General features: G+C 40.7%; 2 protein-coding genes across 23 annotated transcripts in view; both read right to left on the minus strand.

Moving 5' to 3' along the window:
- Positions 1-3,352, minus strand: part of PITPNM2 (phosphatidylinositol transfer protein membrane associated 2) — a 197,565-nt gene extending 194,213 nt beyond the window's left edge. For 5 of the 13 annotated variants that reach the window (XM_039505374.1, XM_039505367.1, XM_039505373.1 and 2 more), the window contains exon 1: positions 2,807-3,346. The gene's annotated coding sequence lies outside the window, so the exon portion shown is untranslated. Of the gene's footprint in view, positions 1-2,011; positions 2,029-2,346; positions 2,476-2,806 lie in introns of those variants that run through there. The other 8 variants (XM_039505376.1, XM_039505375.1, XM_039505378.1 and 5 more) reach the window with 7 other exon arrangements.
- A 5,188-nt stretch (positions 3,353-8,540) lies between these two features.
- Positions 8,541-22,231, minus strand: part of MPHOSPH9 (M-phase phosphoprotein 9) — a 49,520-nt gene continuing 35,829 nt past the window's right edge. For 9 of the 10 annotated variants that reach the window (XM_039504980.1, XM_039504977.1, XM_039504979.1 and 6 more), the window contains 11 exons: positions 21,832-21,879; positions 21,209-21,273; positions 17,475-17,576; positions 16,393-16,530; positions 15,406-15,581; positions 14,311-14,475; positions 13,554-13,674; positions 12,579-12,682; positions 11,360-11,610; positions 10,776-10,844; positions 8,541-9,337 (listed from right to left, as the gene is read on the minus strand). In XM_039504980.1, coding sequence (XP_039360914.1) covers positions 9,236-9,337; positions 10,776-10,844; positions 11,360-11,610; positions 12,579-12,682; positions 13,554-13,674; positions 14,311-14,475; positions 15,406-15,581; positions 16,393-16,530; positions 17,475-17,576; positions 21,209-21,273; positions 21,832-21,879 — 1,341 coding nt within the window. In that variant the 3' untranslated portion in view covers positions 8,541-9,235. The remainder of the gene's footprint in view (positions 9,338-10,775; positions 10,845-11,359; positions 11,611-12,578; positions 12,683-13,553; positions 13,675-14,310; positions 14,476-15,405; positions 15,582-16,392; positions 16,531-17,474; positions 17,577-21,208; positions 21,274-21,831; positions 21,880-22,231) is intronic. The other variant, XM_039504973.1, reaches the window with a different exon arrangement.

A 22,231-nucleotide genomic window follows, 5' to 3' on the forward strand; every position in this document is an offset into this window, starting at 1 on the left:
TTCCCAGTCCTGCAATGGATGTGTGGCACAGTCTTGAGCAAGTCAGCTGTGCTCTGTTTCCCTAACTACGGATAGTAATGCCTTAGCCTCCTTGTGAGCTATGGATAAACAGCACTCTATAAAGCATCATTTTTGATGCTGCCAGACCATACCAGTGCAGTGCCATTGGCTCCCCATGGGGAAGATATACACAGGCAGCTCCAGAACCCAGTCCAAAAGCTCTCTAGGCAGTCAGGGAATACTGCAAATTCAGTCCTCGTAATCCTTGCAGGTGGATGGAGGAGCAGCCAGCATGTCTCTTTAGAGCCCCTTTGCAAAGAGTAGCATGAAGGTGCTTTCCCCCTCCCTCCATGCAGATGCTCCAACACCCGAATAACCAGAGAATCAGATTCCTGAAAGGGAAAGTCCCTTCCACCTCTCTTCCCAGAGGGGAAAGCCAAGTCAGATTGCAGCGGGAATGGCTTGGGACAAAGCTGCTTAAATTGCAGCAAGGGAGATTTAGATTACATATTAGGAAAAACTTCCTGTCAGGGTAGTTAAGCACTGGAATAAATTACCTATGGAGGTTATGGATTCTTTTGTCATTGGAGATTTTGAAGGTTAGACAAACACTTGTCAGGAATGTCTAGACAATAATTAGTCCTTCCTCAGTGCAGAGGACTGGACAAGACCAACTGAGGTCCCTCCCAGTCCTACATTTCTATTATTCTATCTGGTGACTCTTTCATAGATTACGTCAGCAGTTCTCAAACTGTGGGTAGGGACCCCAAAGAGGGTCACGACCCCATTTTAATGAGGTTGCCAGGGCTGCCATTAGACTTATCGGGGCCCGGAGCCGGGATTGAAGCCCGAGCCTCATCACCTGGGGACAAAGCCGAAGACCGAGCTCCACCACCCAGGGCCAAAGCCAAAGCCCAAGGGCTTCAGCCCGGGGTTGCGGGGCTCAGATAACAGGCCTCCCAACTGGGGCTGAAGCCGATGGGCTTTGGCCTCCGCACCAGGGACAGAAGGGCCCTGGTGGGCTCAGGCTTCGGTTCCCCCTCCTGGGGTCATGTAGTACTTTTTGTTGTCAGAAGGGGGTTGCGGTGCAATGAAGTTTGAGAACCCCTGGATTATGTGAACCCAGTTGGTGGTCACAGCTCCATTTCAATTTGAAAAGTGCCCTTGTCCTGAAAGTCAGCCCACTAGCTGGGGACCTTCAGCAGAGAGATTAGAATTGAAATTGGACCGACAGATCTGCTCTTCCATCCCTGGAAGTGATCCAGCCAAGTCAGAGTTGACAAGTGTTACAGGGCAGCTTGAGGGAAGCTTGTGCTGCCACAGTCTGTGCTGTACCTGCTCTGGGGATGAGAAGAGTGAAGTCTCCAGGGATGCAAATCTGACACCTTTGGTAGGACTAAATTCACTTACAAAAAAATCCAAATCAAATAAAAAACCTAACCTTCAAGTCATGAGTTTAACATTATGGTCCAAGGTAAATAAATCACATTCTTATAATAAATTTTAGCATTAAAATTATATGACCCTTAAAGTCTAGCTGGGTGGTATCCCTGAAGCCCAGCAATATTTCATACACATCAAGTACATGAACTACCTAAAATGGTCCATCTGCTGGTTTGAAACAAAAGACAGGTACCACCTGCTACCTCATATTTTCAAACACAAACATCTCCTCAGACATTATATTCAAATTACAGCCTAAAATTAAGAGGAAAGCCACTCTGCACAAGTAGCCACCAAACCAGAAAAGTCCACATTGTAGGGTATTTATGGGTTATTTTAACTAGATCATGAGCAGTTCATCTTTTCTGTAAAACAGCATTGTTATTGCTGCAGCTCTTAGATTTGTTGTAATATAATTAAAATAGTCGGTCTTTCCTACCATGCCACCTCATTTACCTAGGAAACTTTTTGCTGGCAAAACACCCCATTTGCCACAGGGCAGGTTAAAACACAGAAGAGTTCTAGCAATACTTAGTTGGAAACAGCAAGTGACTTGTATTATTCTTACAGCCTGCTCTCACTGTGCATTACCAGCCCTGTGTTGCTAACTAGAGCACGGGAAGAAATCTATGTTAGAAAGCCTGTCAGTGCAAACAACAAAACAATGTTGTCTCTAGGCTAGAAGTGTCCATGCGTCAAGTACATTTAAAAGAAAAACAACACCACCCCCCCCATCTCTCCGAGAGGTTTCTTTGTAGTAATAACAAGCACGGGACTGGATCTGCGGGCACAGAAGTGACCATTAACGCAAGTCTGTGCAGCAGCTCCAAGAGGTTGTTTCTTAGCAACACAGGGAGTAGGGAGCTTTCCCATCCACAACTCGGGCGTGCTCATCAAACCCACCTGACCAGCTTCAAAAAACGAAGGGGGGGTGTTAAAATGTATCTCCCCGCCCCCCGAAACAGCTGGTGAGAGGTGAAACTCGCTCCCTGCAGCGACCCACTCACGCCCGCGGAGCGGAAGGGGGGAGACTCCTCCCTCCCCACGCCCGGGTCACTGGGGTTTGGAGCCCAGCGGAGACAGAGGTCGCTTCCCCTGGGAGCGATGCCCAGCAGGGGGCCTGTCCAGCCACCTGCTGCCCCCCCTGCGCTATCCCGCCGCTGTCGGCCCCCAGCCGCCGCGGACCCGCCCGGGTCCCTGCGCCACACGCCCCCCGGCCCGGCCCCCCAGAACAGCCGCGGGGCCGGCCTAGGCCGCTGGAGCCGGAGGGGGCGGCCGGCCCCGGCGCCCCGCTCCCGCCGGGACGAGGGGCCCCGCGCGCAGCAGCGCCTGCCCCGGGAGGCGGCTTCTTCCCCCCACGCACCGGCTGCGGCTCCTCCGCCGGCCGCGGCGGCGGCTGCTGCTGCTCTCCCCGGCTACCAGGAGCGGGCTGCCGACCTGCCCGCTTCCCTCTCGCATAATCCCCGGCGCGGGCGGGCGGGCGGGCAGGGCAGCGGGGCTCCTCGGTGCCGCTGGCCGAGGGGAGCTGCCGCTGCAAGCCCTGGGCTCCCGGCGCGGCTGGGCGGGCTCCCGCAGCGGCTGAGGGGGGGAGGAGGGGCGCCCCGGCTCGCCCTCTGCCCCTCGGCAGCGACACGGACCCGGCTGGCAGCCGCCTCTCCCGGCGCGAGCCTTGCCCACTGCTGCAGCGCGCGGCCACTTCCTTCCCCGGCTCGCAGGCATTCCCTCACTCTCGGCCCGGGAGCGCGAGGGGACAGCCAGGCGCGCTGCGCCCCCCTCCGGCCGCGGCGGGGTACGGGCCACCTGGCAGCTGCGCGCCCGGGCTCTGGGCTGCTGGGGTGAGGCTGGCGAGAAAACCCCAGCACCGGCTCACGGGTGCTTTACAGAGGTGGGGCGAGAGGCAGGGAAATCTCCCCCTTCCAAACTTGCTGTTCCCTGGGACTAAACTCAAGAAGTTTCCAGGCCCCACCCACAGGGGCTGAAGGCAGGTGCAACGGTCTAGGCTTAGCCTAAGGACTAATAATACACTTATAGTGCACTCCTCAGGGCTAGAGCTCTACCTGTGTTACAAAGCGAGGGAAGGTAGCATCTTGATACCTCAGTTTTGCATCTGAGAAATTAGGATAAAGAAGTTAACTGACTTCATCAAGGAGGCACAGTGAGTTAATGGCAGAGTCTAGAATGGATCCCACCTCTCCTAACTCTCAGGTCCATACATGGAAGTTTGTCTTGCACAGTGTACACGGAGTAGCCCTCTTTCTCATGGCACATCTGTACAGGGAGCACCTTATGCTAGTAATGCCAGTGCATTCAGGGCTTTAGGAAACACCTTTACCATAGTGCTATTGCTATGGTCATTGCTGGGATCAATGGCTTTAGGGACATAGCCAAATGCAAGGCAGGGTGCATTGAGGGCTGGAGGTAGGGGACTTCCCATCCACACTGAAAAGAAACCAGGTCATCTGGATTCAAGTGAAAGACCTCAGCTCATGCATTGCAACCCCCACCTAGCACAACAAATATTGGTAAAACTCCTCAGATGACTGCTGGGTGTGGGTTCAAGGCACCAGTCATCATTACAAGCTCAAAATATGAAGATAGGGCTTCATTAAACGATGTGATCTCTGTCCCAAAAGGTTCATTCATTTCCTAGGCCAGGAAAGATCCCCCCCCCTTATCCCTTGATGAATATAATGCAAAATGTTAATTACTTAGGTCTGCATTTAGGAGATCTGTGTGTGGCTTTTCTAGAATGTCACGAATCAATGTTTTAAGGCTGGTTTGATGATGCTTGCCTATATCATCTGCATGTTAATTTTAAGCCCCCTTATCGTGGGATGGAAATTAACTTGAAATAATTACAAGCAATTGATAAGCTGCACCCTATAAGCTCTCCTTTACTGACTTTTTTTTTTTAAACATTACCTTTAAATCACATGCCAGGGTTGGAACTTAAGGGCCAGAATTAGGAAGCCTAATATTTTCATTTAATTTGACCTCCCACCAGACCCGCTCTCCTTTAAATTCTCAGCATCCCAGCCCTGTTACAATTTCAACACAGTGATTGATTCTGACATACATAGCAAGACTAGCAGCACTGACTACTGTTACATGTTTGCTCACTAACAAGATTGGATAAAAGCAAGAAAAATACAGTGATCTATACTGGTTTGAAGCCTGAGAAGTAACCAGATTCCTTACATATTTAAAAAATGATGACATCATTAGTTATTGTAATTGGTTATTTAAAATATATCGTGAGTACTTCTATCACACTATACAACACTGTCAACCAATTTGCAGAGCTCTGAGACATACAATGAATTACATATAAAGTCATTAGCCTTATCCACATAATTGCATTATCAATACACTGAACTTTCTTGACTGCAGCATGTTCAGGATCTTTGTTCCCACCGTCAAAGCCTCCCACCACTGCCTTCTTATCCTCCAATTTTCATTCCCTATTAACATTCCTATCCTCTCTCCTTACTGCTCCTTTCAGCTTTTCCACTACATTCCCAAAATTTGCCTCTTACCCAAATGTAATATCTCCCAATTCTTGTCCAGTGCCCTTCATCTCCTCCTTAAAACGCATTCCTCCAAACCTCGCCTCCAATGAGCTCATCTGCTGCTGTCTTATGCCTGAACTCTTGTTGTGTTTTGTTTCCTGTTAGGATTATAAATACTTTAAAGCAGGGACCTTGTCTCTTTATTTGCTTTACAAAGTGCCTGTCCACAGTTACACTATACACTGCTATATAAATAACTAAACCAGCTAAGTGCAACATACTTAAGGAAGTACTACAGGTAACAAAACTCCCCATCTGAGGGTCAGGAAATGAGATGTATAAAACCATTGTCTAACTCTGGACCTGTTGCTTTTGTTTTAAATTCCCCCCCCCATTTATTTTTCAGCACATCTCAGTGATTTAGTTCAGAGAATAATATTCCTTAACTATACTTATCAGAGCAGGGATGTTGGTCAGTCAGTTGGTCTGGAGATAACTGATCTGCCTCTCTCTTCACTTTACCACAATGCTGTAATTTGGGCAACAAATTAAAGCAGGATCCAGCACTGGAAGAGATTTACACTGGAGAGCTGTCTACAAGAAAACTAACAGAAAAGACTGACACACACACAAAAGTGGCAATTCTAGTTAATTTCCTATCCCTCCGATGCATAAAAGTGCCATAGGAATGGGAGGAATTGCAAAGGGAAAAGAGCATACTTGGAAAGACCATAAATATGTTTGAGCTTGTTCAAAATATAATTTGGCCCTCAGCACAGAATGAGATTTAAATCTGTGTTAAAGGAAATCCATTTTAAAATTGTACATTTAAAAACCTAATTTAAAGGAACATCTTTCAGAAATGTCAGCTGCAATAACAGATATAGTTTCAAAAGCAGCCACTGATTTTGGGTGCAGCTATTTCTTGGTTCCCAGCTTAAGACACCGTTGGCCTGATTTTCAGAAGTGCTCAACATCTAGATTTCCCACTGACTTAATTTGGAGATGCACGTTGTCAGCACTTCTTAAGACACCTCATACCTGATTTTCAGTAGGGCACCCAAAATCAGTGATACTTTTTCAAAATGTTGGACCAACACCTAGTTTTTCCTCAGCAGTATGAGAACACAAAGAGAAACAGCTCAGGCTTTCTGAGATAATGGGAGGTTACTTTCAGACAGAAATTATATAAACTCACTTTAATGATTCTTCTTTCCTGACGTCAACAAATGACTGTAATAAAAAGGGAACAGCACCAAAGAGGGTAGGATGGAGGTAAATTTAGGTCTAAAATGAAGGGTAGTGGAGTGATAATGGAATAGCTGAAATTGGAAACCAGTAGGTATATCGATTATCCAAGGAAAATTGGTTCTTCTGATAACTGAGGGACGAGAACAGATTTGTAAACAAGAAAAAGCACTTAAGACAATGTGAAGTCTGAAGCCCTGTTTTAATTCCCAAGTGTAAACTTATCCAGTAATGGACTGCTTGTGAGAAACCCTTCAGGCTGAATTATACATTTGAAGGCATTAGAGCAAGCACACTATGATAATTCAAAATCGTGGCAACACCATTCCTTGTGAGTGGCATTGCAGCTGTTTGGAGGCTGAGATTCTTATTTTCTTTAGGTATTTTGAATCCAATATACAAATCAGAATATAAAATTCCCAGAAGACTAGTCTTAGTCTGTATTAAATCAGAGGGAGAATATTCCACCACCTGAGCTCCCCTCCCTGATATATGCAGTCCCCCTTCTAATCTTCCATTGGCAAAGTGAAGGCTGCTCTGTGTGTGTGTGTTTGTGTATTTAGGGTGCCTGTGTGCAGGGGCAAATAGGGAAGGTTCTTTACTGAATGCTTTAAAACCCAGTTCTCTAATGTTAGAATCAAACTTGCACAAGCTGCCTTTATGCCAATGACCCTGCCCTTGCTGTTGCAAAGTAATCATATTGTTGATAGCTTGAACCATGACAGAACTTGAAACAGATTATATGGTTAAAACCTAGATCATCACTGAGTAATATCCCTAAACCTGGTATTATTCTTGAGCAGCAGGAAATAATCTAATTAAATGTTTAATATTAAAATACAAACCTGAAATATTAGGTATGCACCTTTGTAATTCAGTAATGTCCCACCTAAGAAATACATATTATTCACCACAACAACATTTGTAAGTGTAAAAGGCAGATTTTATTTTTTAATGTGTGTTGGGCGGGTCATGGAAAGACAATAGGTGGACAACCCGCGTCAGTGACTGGATCCCCAGAGACCACAAGCAACCGCTGGGCAGACTGAAAATGCACTGAACCGATCCCATCACAAAACTCTTTGGCCAGAAATGGAAAGAATGTGCTTGCAACAAAAATGAATGGTGTAGTGTCAACTTGCATTCGTGGAGGGAAGGACGAGGACAAGCCCAGATAAAGGCAACAAAGGTGAACATGGCTGTGATTGGAATGGGGACAGCATGATGGTTAGTGTCTGGCATATTAAAAAAAACCTCTGGTTAGATTTTCCAGGTGTTGGAGTGTCGGGGGAGAAAAGATGTGTGCTAGCACTCACTGTAAAACTTCAGACACAATGGATCACAAACTAGAGCTGTTGAGAAATAGCAAAACAGTGCTAGAAATGATCTGCTAACATAGGCCAATGGCCATCAAGCTAGCAAAACACATCACAATCTACAGTCATCCAAACCTAATGCAAGTATTGCTTCTAGTTGCTAAAACGGTATAAAGAAAGCACTCGTTACAAAATTATTGATGCAAAAACTCAGACTGGAATGATAAATTATATACAAACCCCTAAAAAACAAAGTGAAACAGAACTCAACCCTCTTTCACTAATATACAATGTACTTCCTGAAGCATAGTACAGAATGCATTTCTGTGTCAAGTATTATTTTCCAAGAGTCATTATACATCCTTCATTGTGTGCAATTCTCCTTTGTGTGTGTGTGAAGGAGATAATCAGAAGTGAATTTTATCAAGACAAAGTAGAAACATTAAGTACACAGTTACTATAGCAAACTATTTCCTCAAGGGAAGATACCTGTGGAGATTTTTTGAGCGATTACATTGATCATTAGGTTTAATTACTCCTAATGATTACAAATAGAGAGAATAGAGAACAAGTACTACTCTTGCAAAAGGCTAAGAGAGGGAAAAATATATGGAACTCTTCAAGTGTCTAGGGCTTGTGCAAAGAGTGTGGCCTTTATCTCAGACTGTGAGGGGCATGAAAAAGATTTCCATACACAGAAGGCCATCTACCAATGCTGCCATGCATGTAGTTCTGTAGTGCTCTGCATCTTCAACACTCAACCCTCTTGTAACTTGAAAACCCCTTTTCAGCACTAATTTAGGCTCACAGTGGGAAGATGCCCCTCACAGCCTGAGATAAAGGCCACTCTGTTTGTGCAAGCCCTAGACACTTGAAGAGCTCCATAGATTTTCCCCTCTACAAGCCTCTTGGGAGGGGAGTTCTTATTTACCAACACTGAGATATTTCAGGATAAGACCAGATGGCATGGAACAGAATTTGGCCCTGAATATTTCCAGCAGGATTCTAAATAAATTAGTAAGTCTCAACACTAAAATAATTTTTAATTAACGTGGCTCTGTAATATCCTCACTCCATCACACAAGAAATACAATTTTGAAACAAAAATATTCAGTTTGTATAACTACTTTCTGTGCATTTATACAAATGGATATTTAATAGAATTCCAGTTTGCAGACATGCATTTATTTAAGATGTGTCACAACAGCAAATTAAAAACCAAGCTACAATATTTTAAATAAAAGGTGTTTACCATATGCTTGTAGTTATATTCACCACAGAAGCTTTGTGTTGCTTTCTGCATAATATAAAAAGTTCAAAATGTCATAGTACCTACTATTTACAATGTAGCTATTAATCGCTATAAAAATGGTGAGCAAAATGAACTGCAAAAGGATTACAACATGATTTTGTTCAGAAAACAAGCTGCCTCAGTTTACCTTCCTTATTATAAACTGAATTCTTATACACTATTTAAAAATAATTCACATTTTTTTAAATAGTAAAATACACAATTAACATTGATTTCTCAAGTGTAAGAAAATATGTTTAAATATATGTGGCTATTTGAAGTACAAAATATTGCTGTGTGTAAAGGATAACATGGTTGTAAAACTACTATTGAGGGTTTACAAAAATACAAAACAATTTGCATTTGCTGAGTGCATAATTATACATTAGTGCAAACAAAAGCATATCTGAATTTAATAGATACAAGTCTCAAAGATTTGCAGAGGTACGTAAAACATGAAATCTTTTCAGTGTCATACGGATTGAGCCCAAATCTCTATTAATCCTTTCCAAGCGATCTTCCAAGGCTTCCTAAAGAAAACATTTGAAAAAGATAATACATTCAATACCATACAGTTACAAGCAATGGTCTTCTAAAATTAATATGTTGGTACTGTCCCCATTTTCCATCAGTGTCTTTTCTGATGCATTAACAGCTTTCCACTAACACCAGGACATTTGTCTACCTGAGTATGTACTCAGGCAGCTAGCCTGCACTGACGTCTGTGCTGCCACATCTTCACTACTATTGCTCCTGGTGCTAGCTAGATTAAAGCTAGCATGCATGTGCCTACCTGAGCTAACACTATACCTTCATTTGTTGTGTAGATATACAGTAGAACCTCAGAGTTACGAAGACCAGAGTTACAAACTGACCAGTCAACCACACACCTCATTTGGAACCAGAAGTATGCAATCAGGCAGCAGCAGAGAGGGACAGACAGACAGACTGCAGTACTGTGTTAAACGTAAACTACTAAAAAAGAAGGGAGGAAGCAGCCTTTTTCATCTGCATAGTAAAGCTTCAAAGCTGTATTACGTCAATGTTCACTTGTAAACTTTTGGAAGAACAACCATAATGTTTTGTTCAGAGTTACGAACAACCTCCATTCCCGAGGTGCTCATAACTGAGGTTCTACTGTATTCTAACTCAGTGGTTTACAACCTGGGGTCCATGGACTATGTCTAAGGATTCTGTGAAAGGTTGTCATTGCCATAGAACAGTGGTTTTCAACTTGTGGTCCGCAGAGCTGTGGGGGTCCGTAGACTATGTCTAAGATTTCCAAAGGGGTCCACACCTCCATTCAAAATATTTAGGGGTCTACAAATAAAAAAAGGTTGAAAACCACTGCTCTAACTTACAACAACTTTACATATCAATAGTTCTAAGTGATTTTAATTGAATCTGATTTACACCCTATAATTTCTTAATTTGGTCCTAAGACATGACGATAACTGGCAAACAATTTCCATAAAAGCTAAAGATTCAAACCAATTCATGAGCAGCGTAGAGTGGGATGGAAAAGCTCCTGTTACAATCCACTAAACCAGGGGTTGGCAACCTTTCAGAAGTGGTGTGCCATCTTCATTTATTCACTCTAATTTAAGGTTTCGCATGCCAGTAATACATTTTAATGTTTTTAGAAGGTCTCTTTCTATAAGTCTATAATGTATAACTAAACTATCGTTGTATGTAAAGTAAATAAGGTTTTTAAAATGTTTAAGAAGCTTCATTTAAAATTAAATTAAATTAAAATGCAGAGCCCCGGACCAGTGGTCAGGACCCGGGCAGTGTGAGTGCCACTGAAAATCAGCTCGCGGGCCGCCTTCGGCACCCGTGCCATAGGTTGCCTACCCCTGCACTAAACCATACCTTATTCTGTAGCAAAACAGAGAATACAGATTGACCTTCCAGTATTGGGAGATTAACTGAAAAAATAGTCAGATACACAGAAATAAGTGTTTTCACCTGGTTTAATCTTGCTTGTAAGGTTGTTCTTCCCCCACTACTAGGTATTCGACTCAGTGCAGCCTCAATCTAGTAACACACAAAATATCGCAGTTGTAAATTCAATAGCCAGTATAAATCTACTTAAACTTTAATCTACAAGAAAGTCAGGGATAGGTTAGAGATATATGTGCAGTGTAGTTGTTTAGATATAGTATAACTATATAATATGACCCATACTATGTAATTATATGTACCTCTGCCCACCCTCACAAACATCCCTTTGAAGAAGAGAGCACTCTAATTTGCTGCTAGATTGGTTTAATGCACAAATTTTTCATCTCTGAAAGGCTAGTTTAAATCTTGGCTTGTTGCAAAATAAATTCACCTCAAACCCTCTATCCCCATTTGTCTGCATCTCAATGGCAGAATATGACTTGAGTATCAGAAGTTTACTGTGCAAGGAAGATGATGCACCGTCAGAACAACTCTGGGAACTTTGAATTGGTTTGAGCCAGGCATAGTGCAGCTATATGGCTGTCTCACTAGCCTCTCTCTTATACAAATGCATTTATTCATAAATTTAGAAGAAAAATGGTTTTTACCTGTTGCTTTTCTTGTGTGAGTTCATCAAAAAGTCTCTCAGTTTCAGCCAATGTCTTAATTCTTGATGTATACTTGAAATCAGCATCATAAGGTACTACTGGTGGAGGAACACTTTGTTCATTTCTGCGTGGTATGTTCCTCTCTTCCCAAGCAGACGCCACAGTTCCTTTCTTCATTCCAGTGTGCAAAGATTCAGTGCAAGAACTATGTTTAACACAGCTGTCAATGCCTTTACCTGAATGTTGCCTTCCTATGAAAAGATGAAAGTGCTGTTTATTTTTTTAATTTTCCATTTTGTTATTTATTTATATAATGTATTATACATAACAGAACATAAAGTGAACCATAGGAAAAGCAATGACTCACTGTGATTCTGCAGGACACAAACAGACAAAAGGCATGAAAATTCACACTTGAGGCTTTCACTACAAACTTACTAATGTATTTAATTATGCCTCATGATATTATCAGAATTATCTCAAGATGAAGCTAAACTTGGGAAGAAGTTATATAATATTGATTAGTTGCTGTTGATGACTGAAGACCTTAGTAATCTCAGATTTACAACAAAATAATTTACTACAATATTAAACCAGAATATTTAATATAGGTCATGAAAAATATTTCACTGTAGCTTCGGACTGCTCTTTATATTACAGTTAAAGAATTAAAAACATGATTGAATATTAAAAATTTAAAATACAAAATATCATAAATTCAATATTTTAATGAAAATGTGGTTAAAATAATGTTTTCATCCAACTATTTAAAAGAATCAAATTAACTAGCTTTATTATTATAATTACCCTTCACTATTTGTATGCAACACTTAGTAACAGAACCTTCACTAAGGATATTGAATACACACAATGACATGGTTCCTCGTAATATATATATTGCATAACTAAATTAGAAATTAGGAAATTTATTTCCTTTCTTATTTTTCAGTTGAATTATTTTTGTTATTCTATTGTTTGTGCATGTTTGAGTGTGTATAAAAATTAAATATTTACTGTAAGAACCGTAATTTTCTACTGCTACAAGGAATATTACTATTGCATTTATTTATTGCAAAATAAAAGATAGAGCTTTATTAGAAAAATGTCATGATTCCTCTTATCTAGTCGGTGGAAGCTATGTGGAGGGGGAAAAAGTAGTTCCCTTTAGGAGAATGAAGAGAAAAAAAAAATCATAATTCTGCCCATTCTGACAAATTACCTTCTATATCATCTAGTGAAAGAAACTGGAGTCGTTTTCTTGGATTGCTATGTTGTAATGTAGAGGTAGGAGCAGTTTCCAAATCATCCAGAAGTATATTGAATCTACAGAATGACGAGGGGAGAGGGTGTAGAAGAGACAACTACTTGTTAGAAATACCTATTATAAAGGATCGTCTATCTTTTTATACTTTTACATATTAAAAACAATTTCCTCTTCAATGGAAAATGTAATAGCTCTGGATTCTCCTAATTACAACCCCACCTTCAGGTTCTTTGGTTTCCATATATCAAAGACCTTGAATCATGCAACCTATTTCTTTCTAAAGGAAGAGGCCTGACTCCCATTCTCAAGAGCATTTTAATGTTACACTTAAGAGTGATGCTGAACTTTCCTTTTCCTCCATCTTACGTATGCCTGCCTTTTACCCCACCTCCAGAATCAGAATGCTGCCTCTGCAGCTCTGCCAAACAGGATATCCAGCGAAATATGAAGAAAACCCTTTGTTTCAGTAGTAAGTTTAGTCTCCACACAAGTTTCTATGGGGGAGTGAAAAAGAGCTCTAAGGGCTTACTTTTTTTTACCCATTCTTTAAGGCATCACTTGTATCCCTGCATACTGACCCAGATTTACTCTGTGTTGACATAGGACAATGCCTATACAGTCTTTTCCCTGTCAATATTATTCCATCAAATACGATATACCTAACACATCACCTTGGTGAATGCTAACTGGGGATTCCAAGGTTATTCTTGCTCTATTTCAAAAAGCAAACTTGACTTCAGATATATGTCCCAGTCATGCAAACCCTTACTTAAGTGACCAGTCCTCTCTCATGTTCATATTTGATAAAACTACTGCCATGAGTAGGAACTATATATAAAAAGTATGGGTATGCTGGATCAAGCCCGTAAATTGTGTAACTACTATCAGAAAATAAATCCCGCTCCAAAATTAATATTTACAAATATGTACCTAGTCATTGTGTTTTCGTTTTTGCCAACCAAGTGGCTAAATCCTGGAGACAGGTTTTCTTTTGGAGATCGTTTTGGGCTGTATGTCACTGACACTGGTGCCAACATTATTTCTCTTCCTGCTGCAGAGAAGAAAAGATTTGAGTGCCTAACACTTTTTCTATTTAAATAGTTTTTCTTAATACAATTTGATCCCAAGTCTTAAAGAATTATTTTCAGAGTTCTCCATGAAGTTCTGTCCGTTTAAATCATATAAAGTGTGTGTCACACACTGACAAATGATAGTAAGGTTACAGCTTTCACATATTCTGTAACTCATGTACGCAATCCTTTTTTCAGAAAATCCATGATAACAGTGAGAGAATCCTAACTTTTAAATTTCCTACCTTCAGCTGTTTGTAACACAACCCTATGTTATTTAAATACTTCAAAATGCAGTGTATCAGAGGGGTAGCCGTGTTAGTCTGGACCTCTTCTAGCAGTTGAGGTGCTTAGCAGTTTCTCCTCCCTTGGTGTTCAGACCTCAACTGCTAGAAGAGGGCCTCATCCTCCTTCATTGAACTAACCTCGTTATGTCTAGACTGATTCTTGCCAGCATATTTATACCTGCCTCTGGAAATTTCAACTACATGCATCCGACGAAGTGGGTATTCACCCACGAAAGCTCATGCTCCAATACGTCTGTTAGTCTATAAGGTGCCACAGGACTGTGTCACTTTTTGAAGTGACACAATAACCCTGTATACAAAAATGCTTACTTGGAACGTTTGCCTTCCTGTTTGAAGGTGGGAGGGATGATGACCTCTGCCCACTAGGTGAGCTATATCTTTTTGGTCTTTGTTGATCTCTGCATTTCTCTGGGGACCGATTGGCACTAAAAGTGCTTTCATTAAATCCAACAGTTTGACGTCTATGTGATGTTTCTGTAAAAAACCACATAAAAATTAATATTTATATTACACAGGATATTGAGGATTCTCCTTCACTCAGTCCCCATGTAACCTACTGTACTCAAACCTGTACTTGTTCCATCTCAGCTGTTTCCCATGTCAGTAGGTTTGTGTTATACTAACCAGCTGTACATGCTCAAGTCCTATCCCCACTAGAAATTGAGCAATATTTGACAGTCATTGAAGTAAGGTGTTAACCTGACCTCTGAGGAGAGCTGTTCTGCAGCACAGATATAGAGGAGAAGAACTGAGTTTAAAGTGAAGGTAAACAGGACAAATCTGAGCTAGTGAGAAATAGCACAGGCTTAACAGAAACGGGAGACTGAAAGCAGGGTAGCACAAGTATCTTGAGAGACAGGAGTTTTCAAACCTAGGTGCTTGAATTTAGGCTCCTAAATCCATATTTTTAGCGCCTGAGTAATAAAGGCCTGATGCAAAGAGCTACTGAGCACCTGCAACTCCAGCACCATAGAGGAAGAGATTAAGTCTACTCAGTCATATAATACACGCCAGCTTTCATGCCAACATTTAGACGTTACACTACAACAAAACAAATGTAGGTGCAAAGACAGCAGGAACTTTGTTAATACTCAGTGTATATAAATTTCCGCTACAGAAAGGACACTGAACTAGATGAACTAATATGATGCTATAGAGAATTTCTTGCATTCCTATTATTTTAAACAAGTCAGCTAGCTTTATTATTTCAGGTTTTGTTAGGCAAACTACAGAGCATTGTTTTAGGATACACGAAGACTCTTTGCAAAGCTATGAACTATTTTTACTCTGTCACCTGAGCCAGGCTAATTCTAATCCTTGAAAACAAAGGGGAGAGAGACCAAAAAAACCATGTGATTTAGAGGATGCAAGTCAAGACAAATCCAAGAATATAAATAAATTTACTAGTTGAAGTGTCTTCTTTTTCTGTCTGTGTGCCCCAACTTTTAAATGCTTTTCCCTCTTCAAGTTCTTTAAAGGCTTTCATGATTGGTGTGTCTGGTACCTCATTTTCTTTTTTTGCCATTACATTTGTTGAAGAGTCTTCTAGTGAAGGGTCCTTTTCAGGAGGAGAATGGTGCCTTAAATAATATATGAAAGCAGCATATGAGGAACCAAGATTTTAGATGGTAAATAGGCTATCCAAATGTCAACGGAGAGTTACACTCGCATAGAAATGAATTTAATACTGTACAGTTTGTTGGTACAAAGTATTGTGTCATCTTACAACAATCCAAATGGAAATTCTTATAATGTTCTTTATTTCATCCAGAAACCTCTGACTTCTAAAATATTAGTTACAGGATGATGTGAACCCCCAAATCTGAGCAGTAGTGGAAATGATTGAAGTCTAGTGAGCTAGAATTTTTCAAACATCAACTCTGTAAAATCTTAAAATCAAATCTACCCTGACAGAGACTGAGGAAGGAACAAGGCAAACTACTAAAGAGACAGAGTGACATCTTCATCAAAACTGAAGTCTGCAGAACCAGCAGAGCTGCAACCAACCTTGCCAGTGCAATTCTAACCGAGAACTCCTTTGCTGACCAAGGAACTGAAGTGGAATACTTCAGAGGGCATAAAGGCAATTTTGGTCAGTGAAAAAGACATACCTATGAGGTCTCTTCAAGGGCAAAAGACCTTTGAGAGCTAAGAAAGTCCCTGCATGTTTCACACTAGATTAGAAGGTTCTTTCAAAACATGCACAGCACTTCAGGCAATGGATAAATACTTTAGACTTTAGTAAATAAATACAAGCACAAAACTCAACAGTCAATTGTAGAGAAAATTATTTCTAAAATCAGAAATTGCATAGATATTTCTTAGATTACAACTGCTCTGATTCTCCACTACATCAGAGTGGAGAGTGGTGGTTACAGGAAGCTATCTTACCTAGAAGGAATGTAGGTTTCCTCCAGTCTATTATCCATAATGCTATCTTGATTTTCTAAAGGTTGGCCTGTGAAGATTGAATACTCTGCTCCTGGTATCAACCACTTCCGTCTGTTTACATCAGAAGCTGTCAGCTTGCTATTGGAGTGAAAAGCTTCAGGATTATGAAATGCTTGAAGTTTTGGTTTTAAAATTAAAAAAAAAAAAAAAATAGCACTTATACTAGCCAGAGAGAGAAAGCACCTTACATTCCAACACAGAATTACAAATTTGTAAATATTTGGAGCAATAAGTACCTTTTAAAAAAGTGAGTGTTTTAATTAAAAGAACACACACTCAGATTTCAGTAATTATTTATAATGTATTTTTAGAAGGCAGTATTTTCCACAGATCTATACTTCCGTACAGAAACACTTGCTTTTCTGACTTCAAATGCCCTTCCATTTTTCCTATTTTGGAGGCATTTTTCCTGTTTTCTAGCTATTCAACTAGTCCTCAACAGAAACTATCCCTCTCAGTTGCTAATTGGTACTTTTCTGAAGTTCCTTAATAGAAGGTAAAACTTTTGAGGCATGCTTTATACATCAAAGGAGCAAAGCAGGCACACCCCAGTTTTGCCCCTCTTCTAGCAAAATTTACACTCTTATTTCCACATAATTTAAGTGACACTTGTAAAATTTTATTTTAAATTTTTTTTTAAAAGTCACATACACCTTTCTGATTCAAAGTATTAAAGATACAATGACATGGAGCCTTTACAGTCCAGTTGCAGGTTCAGATCTTATACTTCCTACTGTGTACTTTACTTACAAGGGTAATCTCTACTCATTTAAGTAATCCCAGTGAAGAAATTGAAACCACTTATGAGAGTAAGGATTGTACAAGTAAAGCTTGCAAAACTGGATGCCCATATTTTTTGTTTAATCTTTTAATTATTTCCTGGCATATAATATGCTGGATTATGTAATATGTCTTTCAACTGCTACAGTCTACCGTTAGATAACCCATTTTTAGCCAAAACAGAAAAACTGCTCAATAAAAACACATCACCCACCTTTTCACATGACAGAATATTCACTTACTTGGCGTGAGATGTTCTTAAATGACTTTCAGTAATATGACGGAGTTTCAACATATTTTCATGTTCTACCTGCTTGATCTGAGCTTCGAGTTTTGAAATTGTTCTAATGCAAAAGTAATGAAGACATATTACGAGGAGGTTTAAAAGAAGTTTAAAATAGTGTTGTTAGATCTTATACAATATTAAAATATAGAGATTTTTTAATATATGTCCTTGGTGGAAGAAGAGTAACCAGTATGTAAAGATACTTCATTGTATCTGATTTCAAGCTCTGTCGAATCAGAAGTTAAACAAACATCGATGGAAGGCAAGAAAAAAATATGTTGCTGTGGAATAATTCCATCGAAGTGTAAAACCATTTCAAAATACTAATAAGGTTTACATGGGTTCTATCTGAATGAAGCTATTTTTTAAAATTAGCTTCACCAAAAGGAAGAAAAAAACAAACCTCTTTTCCTCCTTGAAAAGGTGGATTTCTGTAAAAAGCTCCCCCCTTCTGGATTTAATGGGCTGATCTTCATCTCACATGTCACTCAGGTAACTCACCCAGCCTGCTGTTCAGACTTTTCACATCATAACTCCTGCCTCCCTCACCACAGAGTAGCCCACACCTTTGATTAATCAAACCTTAGCAAAAATTCTGTTAAACCTGCAATCAGAATAAAAGTAAAAAACCCCAAACCTGGTGGGCTTCTAGACTGGGGGACTGTAACAGAGACATGCCCAAGCAGGTATATCACCTCTGTGTCCAACCATTTCTCAATATTTCATCGAAGAGGTTGTGTGTGGTCTCTGCTGAAACCTAGGAACCAGCTGATTGTCATGGTTACTGTGAGATGTTTGTAAGGGAAATAATTTAAGAAATATGTAAAATGCAGAATATTAGGTTTCAAAACTGTTGACCTTGTCACCTGAGGCGAGGCAGGTCTCAGAGCTAACTCAATCAACATTGGGAACAACAGACATCTGTGAAGCCAGCCTATGGTTACTATCGGGACCACGTGCAGGCTTGAGGAGTTAAAGACAAAAGTACTCCAGGAAACATCTCTGAATAAGGGAATCCCCTGGGGAAAGGGCACAGGATTTGTTCTATTACAGAGGAGATGCTCTGCCAGCAGAAGTGGGGGTTGTCTCATTAAAGGTGGATCATAGCTTTCTGAACTGGACAAACGTGGCAAAGACTGACCACTGAGTGAGAAATACCGTATTAGACAGGAAAGTAACTTGTTAATAATTATAAGCTATAGATTTTGTATATGTTTTTCTTTTACTTGTATCCTTATGTTTCCAAACCTTTAGACTTGTTTTATTTGAATCTCTGTCTCAAACTCTGTTAAATAAAATTCAGTTTGGTTTTACACCCAAGTCCTTTGTGCTAAGGAGAATGGTGAATTGAGGTGCACTGCTTCCATGGAGGCCGTGGATCAGTGTAGACTGTGGGTTTCCAGTCAATAAAGGGTTGGGCACACAAGTGTATCAAAGTGGGGTGTGTGAAATTGCTAGCTTGCATTGGGAGAGGGGCTTGTAGAGCCCACAGCAGAAGGCTTGTGTTGCCAACAGCCAGTAGTTGGGGGGGCTTTTCCAAAGTCTAGGGCAGGGGTGGCCAACCTGTGGCTCCGAAGCCGCATGTGGCTCTTCAGAAGTTAATATGCGGCTCCTCCAATAGGCGCTGAGTCTGGTCTGGAGCTACAGATGCCAACTTTCCAATGTGCCGGAGGGTGCTCACTGCTCAACCCCTGGCTCTGCACCAGGCCCTGACTCCACTTCCCCCCTTCCCCCAAGGTCCCCACCCCTTCCTGCCCCCTTCCCTGAGCCTGCCACACCCTCGCTCCACCCCCTTCCGCCACCACAGCCTCCCACACACTGTGAAACAGCTGATCACAGTGAGTGGGAGGTATGGGGAGGGAGGGGGAGGTGCTGATCGTTGGGGCTGCAGGCGGGCAGGAGACATGGGGCGAGGAATGGGATCTGATGGAGGGGCTGCTGACATATTACAGTGGCTCTTTGGCAATGACATTGGTAAATTCTGACTCCTTCTCAAGCTCAGATTGGCCACCCCTGGTCTAGGGGGCAAAGACAAGGCTCTCTCATGCTATAAGAAGGTGGTAGTGATCCACCTCAAGTAATCCTGAAAATGTCCCTGGGATCCATCACAGAAATACAGTTTTCAGATAGGAAAATAAAAATATCCTTTTCCATTTAGGTTACCCTCAATCTGAAATGGTCTATGCCCCAGCAGTTCACAGAACCAGATAAGAGAAACAGACAATGCAAAAGAAATACTAGACTGAACTGCCTCTGACTCCTGCTCTCAGAACATAGCATACAAGTATGGCAAAGGCACCTCAATCTTCACAACAATGCCTTAAAAAAAAAATGTAGATAGATGCCAGGTAAATGACCAGTAAGTTTCTTTTAGACAGGTGGACACCATGTCAGCTTGGGATGTCTCTACACCCTTTCTGGTCTTAAACTCTCAAATGCTTTAATGTGTACTTTCTTGATTCAGGAGTAAATTCAAAGCCTAAGCAGGAGGCCTTCTTCCCCACCCCCATCCTTTTTTTTTTGAACCCAGAACAAAATAAATAAGGATTTTGGCTTCCTAAAAACCCGTGAATTATACAAATATATAAAAGGGCCAGGACAACACCCAAAATGGTCCCAAATTCCTCTCTTTGGCTAGACTGGCTTTAGACAAAGCAATGGAAGTTTAATGGCTTAGTAACAATGAAATCTAGAATTGATTAGGAAATTAAACTGGTGACCATCCTAAGAGTAACACTGTGAAAAACAACAAACAAAAATGTACATGAAAAATTGTAATTTCCCCATCTCTCCTGATCTTTCTGACTTATGAACAGCGAGACTCCAGATGCTCAGATGAACATGGGGAGGGAAGGGATGACAGCACATACCCACAAAAGAGAAACACAGTGAGTCATATACCAAGAGAAGTCAGATCAAAGAAATCCTGTGCGGCCTATACTAGAGCTTTCCCAGAGTAAAGTCCCTCTTCCCCTGCCGGCCGCCCTGAATGCTCTGTTTAGCAGGCTTGCAAGGGAACTGTTGCGAAATATGAGACAAAGACTTTCAACAGTCTGTAGCCATGCACAATACTGGCTGGACTTTGGCCCTGACATTCATCCCTTCATGGTCATGAGTCCTGCCTGAGGCATATCCAGAAAGTGTAAATTCAATGGATTGCGGTTCTATCAGCCAGCAGAGAGGTCTAGATAGCAGGAGGGACAGCCATAGGATGTATTATTCCTGCTCTATACATGGAACACCTTCCTGTCCTTTATTTGTGCCTAGGTGCCATAATTTTGAACAGCAAATTCCTGTCAACATCCACATTCCTGAAAACCAGATCAAAGACTGGGTAGCTGAAGATGAGGGCTTTTGAGGAGAGAACTCTGGCATGAAAAGCTTGACCAGTGGATTGGCTGAACTGAATGACAACAGAAAGAGGAGACGCAACCCATTCATTCTAGATCGGGAGGAGGTCCTGATGAGGAAAAAAATGTTTAAAGTGTTGTAAAATAAGTAGGCTCTTATAATTTGTGCAACTTAACACAAAATTATTCAATATCTGTACAAAGATGCTTCATTAATTTTTACAAATTGCAACTGGATCTAAAAATCTGCAATAATTTTCATTATCAAGGATTAAATGCTAAATGCATTAAAGCTAGATTCACATTATTAAGATAGTACTAAGATGCTTTCACATTTTACCTTTTCAAATCAGAAATCTGGGTGTTTGCATCAACCAATTTATTTTCAGTTGCATTCAATGTATCCTGTAAAACACAAAGAAAAAGGTAACCAGTGCAGACACTCTATAAGGGAAAAAATGAGTAACTTCATCTATATCGAAAAATTACAATTTGTATCACCTTTTTATTTGAAAGGGAGTTATGTTAAAACAAAATCCTTAGACTTCAATTTGACTTTGCAATACTCTTGTTGCCTAGGATTAGAATATCATATAAACAATAAGATTTCCTTCTTCATCTGATGTACTCTGAACTCCATGTTCTTCCTCCTTCTATGACATTGCAAACATACTAGGAAGCCATTTGTTAAAATATATGGATTCATCCCTGTAATCCTTTTTTAAATACTTAAAATATTCAATTAATATGTATTTCTGTGCCATGGTGATATATCTGGGCCTAATACTGTGGCCATTCAAACTTTTCCCTGCCTTTAGTTCCCTTGATTCAAATATTATCCTCTCACTTATAGTTGGATATCTGGACATTCCAATACTGTCACTCCTTTAAATATATATATTAAAACTACACAAAGATTTTTACTCAACAGTTTTAAAATAAAATTAATCCATGCCTACTTACCTTTACTCTTTCATGTTCTTTTCCAAGGGATTCATATTCTCCCAAAAGCTAAAAGAAAAGAAAACTGCAAGTAGTAAAATTAAAACATAATGGAAAACTAAACTCTTATAATCTGATATGCATTTTAATTTCTTTTTAAAAGTTATTGACCTAAAGCAAAAGTCCAATTACGAAAACTAAGTTTAAGCCTTTTAGCTACAAGCAAAATAAGAATTGTAGCATATTTGCTCCCTTACACTATGCTAAGGCTAGACTGTATATTTCTGATTGTAAATGTAAGGTGCAGACACATGAGGAAATTGTGACTTAAGAGAGTTAAATTTCTCTCCTTGGCCCATTTGCTCCGGTAGTTTAGTACACCAGTTTGCTATTGGTCTATGTCCGTAGCAGACTATTTCAT

This window comes from Mauremys reevesii, linkage group 18 (genome assembly GCF_016161935.1).
Source record: "Mauremys reevesii isolate NIE-2019 linkage group 18, ASM1616193v1, whole genome shotgun sequence".
Taxonomy (NCBI): Eukaryota; Metazoa; Chordata; order Testudines; family Geoemydidae; genus Mauremys; species Mauremys reevesii.